An 18,809-nucleotide genomic window follows, 5' to 3' on the forward strand; every position below is an offset into this window, starting at 1 on the left:
ACACACTGATCTCACAATAATGATGTATTTCGTATTTCTTTTGTGCAGTGATTAGAAAAGTTTTTTGTTAATATCTGATTTATCTGAACTTCCAAATATAAGTCACCAGATTTATTAGGGCTCACAGAATATAGTAGGAAGCAGAACACAGATTAACGTTAATGTTTCGAAAGGCCTTTTAAAGAGCTATTATTGCTGCTATATTGCAGTTAATGCCTTTTTTATTACATTGTTACATCCATGTTGTTGTAACACGTTCTGTGTTTCATGAAACATTTTCACACTTTTATTTCCAAGGCTGGGCCTTGGAGGAGGGGAGATCTTTAGATCTTTCAATATAGATACAAGTTGAGGGCCCAGACTCTCAGCTAGAATCAAGCAGTCCAGCTGATTTGATCACGGTGTAATGATGCTGAGGAAGGATCTGGCCCAGTAGCACAGTGTTTAAAAAGCTGTATGTTGTAAAATATATGCAGTTTAGTATCGGTCACATTCATCCCTGGTGAACAACGCCTAAGCCTAGTGAATGCAGTACAACTTTGGGCAGGTTGGCACGTTGCATCCCCCTTTCCAACTACAGCACAGTCCCATCATGTATCACTCGAAGTGCTCTGCTGAAAGCATGCCAGTATAAAGACATGATAGTTTGTCACTGCAAGAAAATGGGTATTTCTTTCAACTGCTAATTAATCCAACAGCATTTTCAAATAATTTAAGCAAGTGTTATCTTACAGATTTAGAGAAAAGCAACACATTAACATATATAATTATTAAATAAGTGAGGGAAAAGATGAAAAATCACTAGAAATTCAATATAGGAACACAAGAAGTGGCAGAATATTAGACTATTTCTCTGCCTCTAAATTCACTCATGACTTGAACAGGATGGATTCTCTTCTTTGCAGAACCTTTTCTGACAGCTGCATAGATTTCTTCTGGCTTCTCTCTTTTAATTAGGGGCTTCTTCTCTGGAGCCTTCATTCTCCACATCACAACAGGATGTCGTGGGCCAGTAGGACTCTGAATCTTGATAATCTTTGTGGATGCAATATAGGACATCTTCACTGTCTGCACCACAGCATTCATTAAATTTTTGGCAGCCTGAATTAGCGAAGTGACGCTATCCAGCTGTAATAAGAAACAGAAACGTTAGCCTAGGAAGCCAGTCTGCTTTTAATCACAATATGCTCAGGAATAAACAACAGTTAAAAAGTAAGAAAGACTAACATACCAAACCCTGATTTCTTTTTTTTCCTTTGGTGTGTTCGATCATTGTATTCATGTTCCACTACTCAGATTTGAAGTGATACATAGACATTTGTGCTGGTGGAATATAAATGCTTATGTAGATAATGTTTGTTGTTTTCTTTTTTTAATCGTGAATTCATGATGCTTGTCTGCAGGGTCTCATTGCAATTGCTACTGACAGGCAATGAAACCACCTCAAAGAAGAGCTATGAAAATGTGACCCGTTATTTCCTTTGTATCCGCACTAGGCAAAGTCTCCAGCTGCTCCTGTCCCATTCCAGGCTCCCACACACGCTCCTGAGCAATGCCGGGATACTATGAAGTGGCTGGCTTTGTCAGAGCTCCTGAACCCCCTCTCAGCGGCCAAGATTTCTAAGGGTAATTAAGAGCGGGACAGCACACAAATTGCAGTGACTGTGTGGCCTCTCAAACTGTTTAAGGAGTGCCAACCTAAGAGGCAGAATGCGTAACAAACTAATCCCTATCACCTACTACTGTCTTCAATAGCATACTACATAGGCATACAAGCGTTAAAGCAAAGCCATTTTCCATCAATACTCATGGGAACAGGAACTGGTGCACTTAATTCAAACTGAAAATCTGCTAACTGGAACAAAAATGGCAGCTTTAACAAGCAAGTTGCCTCCGCATACTGCTCTGTAGCGTAATACAAGCAAACTCACTGATTGCACTGCTCCCTTCCTACATTTGAGGCCTGCAGGCTGCGCAGCGTCTGTGGGCTGAAAGCAGAGAGTGCTGGGGACACTTCACTGTCTTAGTCACCTCCTCAGCCCCAGTGACTGTGGCAGCCTAGCCAGAGGCCGACTGACTTACCAACGCTGCACTGTGCGAATAGCAAATAGGATTCTATGATGTGTGTTGAGTAGAGGCATTTTTATTCTGTCTTAACCCCCCCAGTGAATCTTACTCTCAAACTCTAGGCATAGATCTGGTCCAACATGCTCCAGAAAGAGACTTCAAGCAGGCTGTATGCAGAACGGAGTTTCTACTCTGGTGGGGAGCACCTATCTCGGGGGCTGTGGCTTGACAAAACCAAGAATAAGCACAAGTATTTGACAAAAGGCCAACACTGGCAAAAGTACTGATGCCTGTAATTGGCCAATCAGTATTACTTCAACCTTTTTCTCATTGCTCATGCTCTCAAAACACAGACCGATAAGGCTCAGGCTCATCCTTTCAGAATTGATAGGGACAACAAACACTCAGAAGGGGAGGAACTGGGTGTGTGGGGGGAGCGCGTGCGTGTGTGTACGGGGGTGTCCTTCCACGTCTTCTGGTCTTAAAGTCCAAGAGCGGAGAATTGCTCGGTGTATGTTTGCTACAGCTGCGTCTAATGTTAGGCATTGTATGCCACCCTGGGCACTTCAGAAGGTATCACCACACATCCAGTGCACTCAAACAGGAAAAAATGACACCATTTTAGGTGAAACGTTTATGATTTTAGTTTTAGTCATATGGAAAATTTTTTTTACAGGGTTGGCTAAAAGCTGAATGATGCCATATTTCATTTTGAGCACAGTGCTTTTTGTACCATTAAATTTCTTTTGGATTTATTTGCTTGAAATAAAGGCTGTCTTCCCCCTTCAACTCCAGGTACCTTGGCTGTTGTCATAGTACACTGAAGAACTACTAGGGACAAATATAGGGCATAAATCATCTCAGTGACCTAAATGAGTAGCTTTTTATCTTCAAAGAAGATACTACACTCCTATTTAATTGCAAGGCTGACAATTTCAATTTGGAAAGGAATCGCCAGTCTGAATGCCTTTAATAAAGCCCTGTTTTACATATTTATTATTTATTTTAGTATTATTTAATATTTTATAGAGTTATTTAGAAATATTTGTTATTATAAATATTATTTAATAAATAGATACATTCTACCTGTCATTTTATGACACCCTCCCCAAAACAGGGAAGAGGAGTGTTAAAAGTCAAATTTACATCAGTGTGCCAGGATGAGAACAGTATTGGTTTTAGGAGCACAGATGAACTTCAAATGCGAGATGGTCTATTTTCTAGAGAGTATGCGTGTAAACGTGTGTGTACACACACAGAGAATGTAAGAGTATGAGCGCACACACTTACATACTCAAAGCACATGGTTCAGGAATATCTGTTGCTTGCCTAAATGCTAACACTGAGGAAGCCCACTGTGGTTTGGATGTAAAAATAGGAGGATTACTCTAGGTAACTGGAGAGCCTGCATTTCAACTTCTAAACAACCTCTTTGTTGAAGCATTTGTCTTGTGTAAAAGCAATGAAGCCAGTTCTCTAAAAGGGCCATCGGTTTTTGTGGGAGAATGATCTTCAGCTTTGTCATCCAGCCTAACCACATACTCTTTTGCAATATGCAGATTTGCAAACTGAGTGGTTAGGAAAGGGTCAAGGTCTTCTCCCCTTTGCCACGTCAAATGAATTGATCAGATGAGAGGAGTGTGTTATGATGTGTATTCGTGTTGACTGTGTAACACACTATATACATCCGCGCAAATGCAAATAAGGCAATAATAAAAATGCAGCCAAGGGGCTAGATTTAGTTGCATTTTTGGCAACTCCTCTGAAGTAAGTGGCAGAAAAAAACCCCTCCAGTTAATATCACATTTACTGCTTCTCTCTGAACGTGCCAAAAAACCCGTACCAATTCTCCCCCCCCCAAAGTTAATATACTTAGCGGACTGGTTGAATGCACACATATGTGTGATGGCAAACCAAAATGATCTCTGTATGCTAAGAAAAGGTGTAAAATTTACCAGATGGCCTCTAAAGTTCATTCCTTGCTGCAGCAAGTGAGCTTTTTAGAAAGGATTTCCAGTTTATAATAGTCATGTAATCTTTGCATGGCGGTATTTTAACATAAGATGGTAGGTATATTTGGGGCTGTTAACTTTAGGGAAGCAGGCTGCCTAGCCAGTCTGCTAGGTTTAGCAGTACAACATAGTTTTTGTGATATGATTTGAAGTTCAAAGCACATGGTGACCTCCAAGCCTAAAGCTTATTTCAAATGCTGCTTTTAATCCAAACATTTTATAAACTTCCAGGCTGTCAGTGAGGTGTTCTGCTCAGAGGCCTTGTCATTAGACTCCCGATACACTTCAATCCCCAGCGTATCCCTTCTTCTAGGGAGGCTGACTAGTGCTGTAGCATTAGCTTACTGGCAGATGAACTGATGTCCTGTCTAAACTTCAAACTGCTGGATACTCACTGTCACAATATAGATTATTTGGGTAGAAGGAATGAGAAGAAGAGAGAGAGAGACAAAGTTTCATATGAACTTTTTTCTTTCATGCTAACTAACCGGAGGATTAATTATACACAGACACACGTGCACACATGTGCACACACACAATTTTAATTATCTGTTCTTTTCTAGAACAGCTGACAACACCATGAGCCCGACAGCTTCTTCAGAGCTTTGAATAATCTGGTTTTTTTCCCCCAGTGGTCAACACTGGTGGCATTGTACACACTCACTTTTCTAGCATTGGCTGTGTAGTAACACCACTATGAAGCTGCTGTGTGCTGTGCGCCGGAGGGGGCAAAGGAAAAGATAGTTTTGTTTCTATGGCAGAAAGTGTATGGGCTTAAGGGGCAGGTTTTTCCCTGCAGTTTCTCAGTGACTTCAGTGTCTTTAATCCTTCAACTTTTTTAAAGCTGCCTGGAGTTAGAGCCATGCCAGGAGGATGGCGAGCTGGGCAGCAAGCTGGGCTGGGCTGGCAGTGGCAGGTCTAGTGACTGCTGCTCTGGAGTGGGGAGAAAATCGATCTGTTTCCATGGAAGGGAAAGAGCTTGTAGAAGAAATTGGTAGCAGCATCGAGGCAGGATAGAAGGTTGTCCCAAAACTTCATCCAGTTTTTACTGTGACTCTAGTTTATACTGTGAAATATGGATAATGAAATGGAATCCTATCAGGAGACTGTTACGATTTACTTGCCTTTCCTCTCCTGTGGAAACCGAACAGTTAGTTATCACCTCATTCTGGCATCTGTAGCCATTCACAAAATGGCTGTAGCTGTGGAACAGTCCACAGCTCCTACACCACACCACTGTGATCACGAAAACTGTATTTTTATTTCTTAAACTATAATCATATCTATCTACTATAAATGAGTAATAAATAAACTTCATGGGTCTAATTTTGATGAGGTTGTAACTACAAACCAATATGTGGCATGTTAGCCTCATCGTTTGACACGAGCTCTGGGCAGTGGACACCTATCAACTCTGGCATTTTAAATGCTAAAAATCCAAAGACTGAATTATAAACCCAGTTGTACAGCTGTACCAAACTGGAGCGGCTGCCCCCTTGCCATGCCAGTGGAACTGAATATCTGCCGTTTTATTTAAGCTCTACAAAAGATGCCCTAAGATACAAACAGGCTTGCTGAAACAGATACCTAAAACAAAAATATAAAAAAAGACCTGCTGTGTGCCTCCCTGCTGAAAAGCAGACACCCTGGCTACCCTGAAGGCTGTTTAAATTAGGGTGTTTGCTGCAGTTACCGTGGTGGCGGGGGAGCGGGGGGGAGGTGGTGTATGGCAGGGCAGGCAGCACTCACCATTACTTTTACTTTGCCCTTGACATCTCTGCATAGGCAATGAAATGTTACTAAATGCTGCCCTTTAGGCTGTCCACGTGATTTGCAGTGTCTGATTCCCTCGCAGTTTTCTGTATGCATCTCACACTAGTCTTACTTCTATACAGAAAATGTGGATGTTGGCGGGGGGGGAAGGTATTTCTTAACGGCATTCAAAATTTTGGAGAAGCTTTTAGAAGATGTTCTTGGACAGGTACTACAGATGGTAATAATCAGGCCATACATTTTATCTTTTTTTGTCTCTAGAGAACAGCTTGGTTTATACTTCAATGCCAGTAACATTGTAGAGTTTGGTGTACATCTATTGTTCTTCTATAAATCTTAACGTACTCAAGGACTGCCTTCACTTGGATGCTTTTATCTCAGACATTCAGCAGGCTTTTCAAGGTCTCATAACATATCTAGGAAAACTGATGAAATGAAACTTGGCATAAATGAAAGACTGATAAAATATTCATTGAGCATTTAAGATCATTTCATTTAGAGAGATGTAGCTGCAAACTGTTCAATGTATAGCAAGCGGTACATAAAGATTCACTAGCAAAACAAAAAAACCCAGCCAGCCCCAAACTAAAAGCCGTTTTATTTTTGTGCAACTCGCACTTTTGCTCTTTCAGCACCTTCCATGGAGACACGACATTCCAGCCTCTACATTTCACAGGTCTGACTGTGTCAGTCAAGACAGTAATTCATTAAAAGATTTAGGAAAAGCATCCCTTACCATATCTTTCCTCATTTAAATATGTCCTCTGTCCTGTGAGCATTAGTACTTTGTTTCCATTGCAAACGGAATACCGAATGATTCTATAACCACTGTAACTTCATATTGTGGCGAAACACAGAAGATAGAGACCTGAAGATAGTAATTTAAAAAAACCCAAACAAACACCACAATCACCCAAACCCCACCATCAACAAAAATGAGACTGGCAGCACTCATGCTGAAATCAACTCTCCCTCATCTCCAACACTTGCACTCCTCCTCTGTAATAAGTCTTGTGTGCAAGTAAGGAAACTCTCCATTGAATAACAAAGCTGAAGAAAAGGGAGTTCAGAAAAAAATGAATTTTGAAACTTCATTTTCAATTTGTTTACGTGCATTATATTTTTCACTTTTTTGTAAAATAATTTTATGTCTTGGCAATAGTAGTAATCTATTACTATAAGAAGTTTAACAATATAATGACTGATATGGTCAGTTATTTAACATTCAGAATGATTAAGAAAATCATGACTTAGAATTTAAAGAAACTCTTTCTCTGTCAAAGTGTTTTCTGTTCAAAGAAATGCTTGCCTTGTCATGTGTCAGTAGGAGTTGTTTCTGTAGCAGTTAAACAAATACAGAATTTCCTTATTCTCAAAGCATGTAAGTCAGTCAGTCAGTCTCCCACTCACATTCTTCACGTAGATTTGCAGACGCTGTCTCTTTGACATAAAGAATTGGCAGACAATTGCCTTCTGGAATAAATCTATAAGAGACTATGCAAAACAATACTCACAAAACATTTCTTGATATGTAACGTGCAAGTCTGCTAGAACCCCAGTTGTGATACTCGGGATTGGTCTGCTGTGAGCATTAATATTTCTGCAGGGAACTGAAATTTTACTATTTGAGCACAGATTTATCAATTGGCTCTTTACAGTCTCCCAAGTCCTAGTTACAGTTCAACCAGAGTTTCATGTTCTATACAGGTGAAAACTAAGAATTTAGTATCAAATACACAGTTCTTTAATCAATATTTGAAGTCTGAACTTAAAATTCTTTTGGATACAAGGTCAGTTATTAAAAATTTATCTTAATTGAACTGCTATGTTTAAATACATTCCTAGAAGCAGATTTTCTTTGTTACATTATACTGAGAGACTAAGACTGAATTTTTATTTCTTTGACAGCTACTTCTGAAAATAACATGAATTCTACATGTCCATGAAGAGCAGTGACCTTCTGAGTAGTGATGCATTTAAGGTAAGGAGTACTTACTACATTGTGCTTTCCATTTTCTTCCCACTTTTTTACTGTGTGTAACAATTTGCTGTTATGAATTATTTTATGGTTCTTTCAGTAAGATTGCTATATAAAATGAAGTGATTTAATCCCTTAAGATGAAAAGGAGCAGAACAATCCAAACAGGTAAATTATTAAAGAGTGAAATCCTGACTGTTAGAGACATCAGAGTTTTCCTTGGCCTGGGCCAGGATGTTAACACTAGTTACCTGCCTTGTTTTCTGAGCTGAGGACGTTTATATTTCCACAGTTTTTTCTCCACCCACAGTAGTGGTAATTTCATTTTAATGAAAGCGTAGATCTTAGTGTAACAGTGACACTAGAAGATGGGTGTTCAAGAAAGCACAGGAAAAAGTTCAAGAGTTGGAAGTGCTTCATTAACTACCACGTTTCTTCACAGAAGTTCCAGATGATACCTAAAACCCTTCACGGATTCAATCCCAGTACAGGTTATGTATCAAATAAGCCAAAGGGAGACTTCCCATTGCCATTCTTTTTTTCCCGTTACTGGAAACTGCTCCCTTGCCTTTTGCCCACCTCTGCTTTGCCATGCTCTCCTTCTGGGATATTGGAGAGATTTCATCCTGATTTGTGGAACTGGCCTTGGGAAATCTGCCTCACCATTTGGGTGGGTCATCTGGGGGTGTTTATTTTCAATGAGCTGAGTTTTCCTAAAAATGTGGCTATTCCGTTGGTTATCTATGTCTGTCTGTCTATCTAGTGATTATATTATACAGCTCAAGGGATCTGGGGTTTGTTCTGTGTTTTACCCATTTTTCAGGTGGGGAAATTGAATCTAATGAACTGAATAACTAACCATTACCAGAATCTGCTTCAGGCTATGTAAGATTCAAAGAACTGAAACTGAGTCCTATAATTAGACCAGGCCCTGTGTCCAAGTTAAATGATAAACAACTTACGTAAGTACTGTAACACCGTTTCCCTGAAACACCATAATGGCACATATGCTTAGACAGGCGGTTAGCTCAGTCCCTCCCAAGTACTGCTGCTTTCACTTGCAAAAGGTTTTAAAAAAGGAAACGCTGATTTGAAAAACAGATCCTTGAGAAAAAGAGAATAATGGTTTAATATAAATCCTTTCCTTGCTGTTTCCATCAGTTGCTTTAGTTTGTGAAGAAAGAGAGTGCTTGCTGCAAGAATCTTTTACATGCACTGAGGCTAAGAACTATAAAATACATCCTGATTTTGCTAATTAGCAAAGTAATTATTATTAGGAAAAGTTAACTGTCTTGTAGTGCACATTACCAGTAATACTTCTTGCTGCGTTAAATTAGTTCTTCTTGGTAGATGCAGTTTAGAAAGCAATAGCAACTGAGCTGTCTGTAAGTAATTAACAGGAAAAAACATATCCCTTGCTCTGCTTCCAAAGGCCAGGAGTTTTCTATACATGCACCTACCAGCATACACTAGGCAAAAGCAGTGAAAGATGTAGTGTTATTACATATATAAAAAAAAAAAAAAAAAAAAAAGGCGAAACATTTCTGTCAACTCTCAGTAAAAACAAAATTAAAACAATATACCAACTCTTAGGGGTTAATGTCAACTTTTAGAAAATTAGCTTTTTGTTATTTTCAGAATCAAATGGTGAAATAAGAAGTAATTTTATGCATAGCGTAAAGCCCTACAAATAGCCTTCCACCATTAGTTCAAACAAACTGAACTACACGTTCCCAATGACATGGAGAAATAGCAGCAAGGAGAAACAAACTGGCTGAACAAGGAGCAGTAGGTGTGCCTCTGGCACACGCAGGCATCAGCTTTGTCAGAACAGCAGCTATGGACTTAAAGCAAAGCAAAAGAGAAGTTTTTTCACTGAAGGTCGCACAGCAGTAAAAGCATGACAGTGGTACTGAAGACAGTGGAACCAACTGTCTATCTATAATAAATAAATCAAGTGTGCTGTTACAGTAGCCAATATTTCCATATGATTGCCAGCTTGCTGCTTAGCCCTTTGCTCCCATTCTCCAGTCCTACAGGAGCTGCAGCTAAGAAGCCGTTCTGCCCATCTTGACTTCTATTTTAGGAGGAAAAAGCAAACCCAAACAGAAGCCCTAAAAGGACCTGAAATGCACTGCTCCCCGTCCCCTCCCCTGCCAAAAGAGCAGCTCTTAAAGACTTCAGCAAGATGCCAGCTCTTGCTGCCTGGCTCCTCTCTAGCAGTAACTGAAAACCTCCAACTGTAACGAAGGCGTTGAGCAGCCTGCCAGCTGCCACAGTCCTCGCATGCTGGCTGAGACATGATTTTCCTGGGGTATGGTTATCCAAGGATTGGAACTGTGTCAGCCAAAGGCCTGGTGGCAGCTCCAGATCCCCTACCATGTATTTTTCCACACGCTAGCTTATAGGTTTGACTCCATGCGGTATGGCCTTCAAAGCTGAAACATGCTCTTAGCAATATCGTGCAGGCAACTTTTGATTTAACTGGCATGGGAACTCAGTGGTAGCTCGGTAAGTGAAATGGACATTTAAATCCAGCCTTGAAGCATGAAGTTAAAAGTATTAAAGCACCTACATTTGGCACAAAAGTGGACTTATGTCACTGTTTAAGTAAGTCTGGTTCTTGAGCTTCCAACACGAAGAGTCCAAGATAAATGAGACATTTGCAAGAAAAATAGAGCGAAACAGCCTTCAGTGCACAGGTAAGGCTGGCTAACCTGAGAGATCTTTTCCATGCCATTCATCAAATTCTGTGATACTGGAACTCTGAGAACTAACTCTTCCAGATTTCTGTTTCCTTTTTAAGGCCAAAAAGCTTTGTCTCCCTTGCCAAATACAATATAAAATGAAATACAAGAAGATAATGACTATAAATAGCATGAAACAGAATTGCCTGGCACAAGTGACCGCAATGCTCACATATAAGATATGTTAATTTTTCTGCCCTGTGATATAATTCTCTTTATTTAAAGCCACTGTTGGGAAAAAAGCAAGCTGTCAACGTGCAAGCCTATCATTGTGCAGTACTTGCCAATGAATTATCAGATTATCTACATAAATGAATGCAATTACTGTCAATCTGCATACTGCAAATGTTACTCCATTATTTTGTGCCTGCAGAATTAATTCTAATTAATAGAAGCAATTGTCCGTTTCCTGTTTAATCACACCTAGTGAAAACTTACTGAATCCTCACCATTTGTACTTGTCCAGTTTACAAACTGGCAATGCTGGATGCGTTATTTAAAAATTTAAGAAGTATTTTATGGGAGCACGAAAGACTAAATACTGATCAACGAATTTTTTAATGAATGACGAAACCAAAACTGCAGTGAGTGAAGAATTAGAAGCTAATGAGTGACACATCTCTTCCCCTCGTTATCCATGCATGACCCTTTATAACCACCATAACTGGGGCTCTCGGCATTACTGTGCCACTGACTAGAATGAAGGTACTGGAGCTCAGGGAAGGGCAGTGAGAAAGGCAGGCGTCCATGGAACTGCAGCAGGAGATTACAAGATAATATGGCCTGAAGTCAAAAAGCCACTGACTGAGGAGAGCAGTTAGGAGGACTATCAATCAGCTGGATACTCCCGGAAGCATTCCAGCTGCCCCAGGCAAACAGCCCTATTTAAGCTACACTAATGAGATGGCAGGGGTATTAATTTTAAGTAAGAAACATTTGAGGGGAGGTTGTCAGAGGAGCCTTACAGGGAAGACAAGGACAAGGGCACAGGGGGGACAGATGAAGAACAACTAGAGAAGATACCATGATATAGGAAATTAATGACTATATGAGCTGTGTTTGTGGATTACAACAAACTTTTTTATGTGCATAATGTTCTTCGTTGTCATGGGGATAACTCCCAAACTGAACTATGCTGGCAGTCACCAGCACCAGTGCAGTGCTTCCATGGATGAGAATCCATTTTCCTGTTGACAGAGATAGAGGTGCCCTTATACCATGGCATTGCTGACCACTGTTAAATAGTAGTATATAAGACTGATCTGTAATGCCATTTTATGTCTACTTTACTTTCTCCTCCATAGCTTCATCCAAAAGAAGGCATTGGTAAGACAGATGTTGTGACTTAGCTCTATTTCAAGAAGACAGCTCTTTCTTTTACAGATCGACAAATATGTAATAGAATAAGACTACATCCTCTGCTCTTCATCACTCTGTTCTTTCCTCTGACTTGGTCTTTAGGCTTCAATAGAGGATTTCTTTTCATGAACCACTTCTTCTGAGAAAAAAAAACTTTAAAATTCCTTGAGGCCAATTTAAATCTGAGATCCTTGTGTACAGTTCTTATTGTTGGAGGAAGGGAAGTGTGGGGTGGCTGCAAGTGCCACCTTACATCGGTACAACAGTGCTTTTATGTGTGGATTTGTGGTCTGTCATCAGCTTGTGCTCAATCATTCCCACTTTGTACAGCAAAGTTGACTTGCCAGTGTGGAAGCTGATATTAACCATCTGAATGTGGAAATCTCTAATTTCTCACAGGAGAGGAGCCTTCCTCCTCAGCTCTTCTGTTTGTGTACACCTATCAATCACAGCTCGTGAGGGAGACAGGAGATAACGGAGGGCAACTGCAAGGAGCCAGCAACAGACAGCTGAGGGATGACCAAGAATCAGGTAGTTCAATCTTGAGCCTGCATGTACATGGGTACAAAGAGAGAAATCGCAGGGAAACAGTGAAAGCAAAAAAGGGAGCAACCTGTAAGTATGTTTATTTCCTAATACCCTTTCTAATACACTCTTTCCTGTAGGAGGTCTTCACTATCTAGAGGAAGGATACAGTTTCAGATATTTTGAGACCCATCATTTTTTTACTTAATACATAATGAAAACTTTACTATCTACAAGGGCCTGCCCTCTTTTTTTCGTTAATCACACCTGATGTCTCTTTTTCCAATTCTCATTCTTTATTAGCATAAACAGATAAATGAGAGAAGATCAGGACTGGGGAGAATATAGTCCTATTCCAGCTACAGTTCTGACTCCTTGGAAAAAGAACTTTGCTATTGATTTTATGTGAGCAAAATCTGAAGATTTAGTAGTGTTGCATAAACCATTAAAAAACCCCTTTTGGCTAGAACAGTGAAATTCAGCTGCCTGAGCAGATACTTGACAGATAATCAGGGCACAGATCCGCGTATTTTCCATAGTTTTTTTCCTTACTATGCTCCCAGATCTTCTGTGTGTGTGCATGTGTCTGAGAGAGAGGCAGGGGAGAGAGAGAACCTCTGTGCTTTCTTACGCAGAATTTTGTTCTGTCACTTTTTCCAAGGCCAGCCACCCTACATGATCAAATTCTAAAGCCCTACATGGACTTTTGAAGCCAGAATTTGCGCCAGCTTTTAAGGAAAGCAATTCAACAATCAGCCATTTTGTATCAGTACTGAATTTCTCTCCCTCTCTACTTCTCACTTTGTCCATACAACATATTTTTAATTCCCATATTCTCCTAAAATTGAAGCAAGTCAAACACAAATAAGTTCATTTACATATAAATTAGGACAAGCCTTATAGGAAAGCCATTACGGTCTAGTTTGGTTGTATTTTCACATAACCACAATTTTAATTGAAAAGGGACAGTTGAGCCCAGTCAATCATGAATGCCCTCCCCTTCCCAGTAACAGACAGTTAGACCAGTGAGACTTTTTTTTTGAATTTTATAAAATTTTCCTCTCTTTTATAGGCCTAACCATATCACCTGTATTTAAAAAAAAAAAAAAAATACAATCACTGTTGGAGCATTTTCCAAGTTTGCTTTAACAGAATAACAACCAGAATTTACAGCATCTCACCTTGACGCCACAAAACACTTCCAAAACTGGCCAGGACTCTAAGCATGTTCTTCATTTCCACTGACTCCAAGCTAAGCACCTGTTTAAGTGTGTTTCTTGAACTGGGACTGAGTTAAGCATTTATTTGAACAAGTAATTGCTTTCCTGAACTGGAACTTCTAGGTGCACACAATATATGTCCTGACCCTCCTTCCTTGAGGATTAAGATCTATAGTCATCCCTCTGGGATTATGAATGAAGTTAAGTTTGGGGTTTCATTTTTAGAATTAAGATTCTTGCACCAGTATTAAGTACTTCCCACTGCTGACATACGGGTGACACAATAAAATGATAAAGAAAACAATGTGAGTATCATTCCAGCAGGAGAAAAAAAGGGCAAGAACCAAACCAGGCTTCCAAAATTTCTTGCAGTGAGTCCACCGATCAGCTGTGCTCAGTAATGGGAACAGGACCAGGAAAATTACAGATCGTATGTGTCAAGCGGTATGCAGATTTTTGTAGGTCAAGGATCCATGTGAATCCCAATTTGCCAAAGTAGGACAATTGTGATGTGCAAGAAGCTGTATCTTTTAACTAGTTTTGTAAGCGAATAAGGTTCATCTATTTGTGTTGTGCATTTGTTCATTTGTCAGTCCTCCAGTAACTTTTTAACTTACTAGTTAGCTAATCTCAGATTTCTAAATTTCACAGAGACACAAGAATGCCAAAGACAAATAATAAATATCTATCAGCTCACAAAATGAGGGACTGTATAGAGAGTCCCAAATGAGAGGTCCCAGAGAAGAAAAGACAGAGACAGCCCAATTCTTGTTGGCTCCAAAGCGGGCGGCCAGCAGCCTGTCAGCACAGACTGCACAGTCAGTATCTGCACTACTGCTGCTTGTTGCGCAGCTATAGTGGACTTCGGGGGAGGTTTATGGCGGATTCAAAGCTTGATCAATCAATCGATCAATCAATCATGATCAGGGGAGCATGTTAGAAGCACAGAAGTTGGGGCAAAAAGCACCAGTACTCAAAGAAGATGTGAACAGTTTATGTGCAGGTTGAGTGGGAGAATGAAGTACTGAAACAAGGCCTCTAAGTACAGAGGGATACGTGGATTTCTGTTGTGTGGGACCCCTGGAGGTCAATGACACAATCTACAGACAACATGGGGAAGTTGAGAGCACTGATAGCAGAGGACACATCATGCACAAAGGGCACGAAACAATGAAATCCAGCTTTATTAACCCACACTGCTCATGGAACTGCTTGTAAAAAGAAAGAAGACACGGATAATGAAGATAAACCTGTTTAATTTACAACCCAAGTAAAAACAAGTATTTGCTTCAGAAAGTATACATTCAATTCAAAATTACTTACCTGCAGATTCCAGAGGTTTAAATATGGCCTCTGAATTATCGTTTGAATAGCCAACAAAAATATCCTAGAAAAATCAGTGTTTCAAATCTCACATCAGCAATAGAGGGTTCATTTCCATTTAGTTCATAAACCATACACAATGTACTAATAGTTTTACTGATATATATATTCCAGACTATGTGAATGTGAAGTTATCATAAAGAGGAGAGTATTTAAATGGTAAGAATGTGGGGTGGGAAGCTTTTGTTAGTTGTTTTTTGTACCATTTAGCAGATTTTATGTCTTGAAATTGTAATTCCATATGTTACAGGTAATAACACTAATAATCAAAGAATATGTGAAAGTGAAGGCATTATATGAATGCCCGTGATCGGATCTGTGCTGAGGACAAGTGCATAAAAGTTCCACAAAATCACAAACAGCATCTTTTCCACGGCTAACAATACTTAGCTGTAACGGCGCTAATGACTCTTAAATTAATTCAAAATCAAGAAATCTGCTCAAGAATCAAGTCACCTTGCTCTTAATTTTCTTTGTTTCCGTAGGGATGTAGAATGTCCTTCATCTTTTCCTTCTGAAGTCTTAAGTACATCTCTGGGGATTTCTTTTTGTGTATAGACACACATATGTGCATACTCCATACATGGAAGTAAACGAACCACTATCTTGAAACGGGTCACAGTTTTTAAAATCAAATTACTCCAGAAAAACAGTGAAGAATAATATGTTTTGAGAATTTAAAAGAAAAAAAAAAATGCAGGTGATTGCTATGCCTTTTAAACCACCTGTCTTAGATTCTCTGTGTTAACTGAGTGTAAAAAACAAGGAGGAATAAAACGAGATTCAGGGCTACACTGGAACATTTCACAAGCACAGGGAAGCACAGCTCATATTTAAGATCTATTTTGATTAAGAGAGTAATCTATACCATTCTTCTACTTACAGCAGACATGATGAGCTCTCCACCTAGGTTCTGGATTTCTGCTTTAACTTGACTGCAGATTTTGAGCTGATGGGAGTACAGCTTGATCTGTTCTAGGTAAGCCAACAAATCCTGTTTGCACGATTGGTCTGGACACTGAAGATTAAGAACAGAACAATTAAGAAAGCATTTCAGCAACTTGTCTCAGACATCAGGGTAATACATCACTGAGAGTATTCAAATTGTACGTGAGTGTAGCCTTGTTTTTCATTGCAGCTGCATCAGGTTGCGTAGTTCATTCCTCTTGTGAAGATTTTTAACAAAATAATTGGAGAAGCTCAGAATAATCCTAACTTCCCCATATTCACTTTTTATTTAACACTGCTGGGCTTGCCTTAGCAATATTTCTAAACAAATTCTTTAATGTATAGAATAATTACTTTCCCTTCAATTCCTAAGAGGTTATGATTTTTTTTTTAAGAAGATACCTACATTAACAGTAATACTTATGTGGGCAACTGTAAACATAAATGAAGAGCAATGTTAACATTTGTATGAAATTATGCTTTATTTTCTAATGCAATATATGGTTTTTTGTGTTCCATCCAGAATTTATTCATCTTGATCCACAGATCTTCTGTATGAATGGGAACAGGAAAATAAGCATGTCTTACAGAAAACTCACTGATCTAAATATTTTCAACAACATAGTATTTTTTATAAAAATACCATCCTTCTACCCTCACTTCTGTCAACTCCCAGAATACCTGGAGTACTTGGAGGGGAAATATTGCTCTGTGAGGTGAGTACCAGGCTAGACACCTAAGGCCTGGTATACGTTTGTTCTAAAGCTGCTTTTCATTGCTCTGGCAGAATAAAGGGATCTTAAGGTGAATGGTGAGTCCCCATCGTGCTATCACAGCTCTAAAAAGCGAGTATGATAAATAAGAAATAGATCCCTACAGTTTTTCAGAGCCGTGTTTTTAGCCTGAATGCTGTACTTACATTATAAATACGGTCGCTCTCCTTTGATAGGAAATTGTATTCAGCTTTGTAGATTGAAAAAGAAAAGATACCCTTCCACCAGCTGCAGTGGCAACAGCCATCTATGGTTTTGAACGGTTATTAAACCTTTGGTCTTATGGAACTATGGTCCGTGCAGTAGTGATTTACATCCAAAACCTGCTAGAAATTGGAAAAAGCACCAGTTCTACTTAATTCGTTAAATACTTTACCTAAACTACTGGCTTTGCTGAAGAAACTTGATACTTTTTTAAAATGGGGGTGTAACGATTCTACTCTTCATTACTATGCAACAGAATAGAAATGTTTGGTTAAGCAAACAAGTACGTGTTTTAGGCTTAGGAAAAGATAACAAGGAGTAACGAAGAAATTAAAGTGAACAATTTTAAATTAATTAATATGAAGTGTTCTGCTAGATCCATTACTAAAATGTTTTCTGTATTTTGGCATGATTTAGAGGAAAAATAGAAGAGTGTCTTGACATCCTCTCTTTCTTATGTGTGACATTGTCAAAGTGTTAGTGTATTACGGGAAACGACACTAAAATATGTCTTTGTTTCTTCCTCATTCAGCACCGCTTTAAGAAATGCACAAATCAGTATTTAAATACTGGTATCTCAGTGACTGTTTAGAAAACTGGTATACTCATTGTTTGTTTAATTTTAATTAATCTGTCCTTCGAGTCAAATGCAACTGTAAGCCCTTTAAGCATCAGAACTAATTACATCAAGACAGGGTGTGTTTCCTGGAACAAGATGCTTGATCCTCAATTTTTTCTTTTTCTCTTCTTAAATACACTGGGATTTATTTTTTTTTCCACTGGAAAAACTCAAAAGAGATGGGCAGATAGGGTGCTGATATAGTGTCTCACCCACTTCAGATACCGACAATGTCAATTAAAGAAGTTCAAAGACAGGAATATTTTAACCTTATTATGTAGTACTCTCTTATACAATAATATTGGCAGGCCAGTCACATTTACTGTCTTCCTTATATACCATTAGAGAAGAAATGTGTAACATTTTAGGAATGCTAAAGATGATATGCATCAAAGACCGGGAAATTGCCACTCAAGAACAAGACCTTGAGGTTAAAATAGTTCTATGAAAACACTGGTTCGGTGCTCAGTAGCACTCAATGCTAGGCATTATTAGGAAAAGACTTTTGAAATGTAATTATGCAACCCGCAGCTTTACTACCCCGTGTAGGTATGGTGCATCTTTTGCCTCTCTTGCCTACTACAAGGCACATAAGAAAACAGGAAAAGGACAACAAAGATTTTCATGGAGTCAGGTATTCTTTCCTCCAATACAAAACAAAGAGGTCATTAAAAGTAACTAGCATGAGTTTAAAACAAAAGGAGATGATAGTTCTTAACACTGTGTTGTTAAGTTGCAGAAATCTTTGCTGCAGAATGGTTATACTAAAAGCTTACATGGGTTAAAAAATTACTGGACAAATCAATGAAAAAAGAATCAAGGACTATGTCATGTATCAAGTGTATCAAAAGTATGTTTGGTTAAGTAAATTTTTGAATGGCTGCTGGAGGTTGGGAGACCATGTTGTAGAAGTATCATGAAACGCATACCATTATCTCACCGAGTTCTGTATATATTCACTATTAACTATTTTCAGCAACAGGATATTGGCCTAAATGAACCTACAGTCTGACCAAGTGTGCTCATTTTTATGTACTTTACCCATAAAACTTTTCAAGATGATACGTTCAAGGCAGGGACCAACACAATACAAAGAGGAGGCATTTGCAGGGGTAAAGATAACATTCTACACTACTTCAAGCAGGATAAAGCACTACAAAAAAATTAATGCCTCAGGCCTTATAGCATATCCAAATCAACC

At 39.1% G+C, this 18,809-nt stretch overlaps 1 protein-coding gene across 1 annotated transcript in view; it reads right to left on the reverse strand.

Moving 5' to 3' along the window:
• Positions 1–840: 840 nt before the first annotated feature.
• Positions 841–18,809, reverse strand: part of CTNNA3 (catenin alpha 3) — a gene marked incomplete at both ends in the record, with an annotated part of 542,611 nt that continues 524,642 nt past the window's right edge. Inside the window, 2 exons of the mRNA XM_082309238.1 lie at positions 841–1,128; positions 15,948–16,082. Coding sequence (XP_082165364.1) covers positions 841–1,128; positions 15,948–16,082 — 423 coding nt within the window. The remainder of the gene's footprint in view (positions 1,129–15,947; positions 16,083–18,809) is intronic.

This window comes from Platalea leucorodia, assembly GCF_965183815.1.
Source record: "Platalea leucorodia genome assembly, chromosome: 4".
Lineage (NCBI taxonomy): Eukaryota > Metazoa > Chordata > Aves > Pelecaniformes > Threskiornithidae > Platalea > Platalea leucorodia.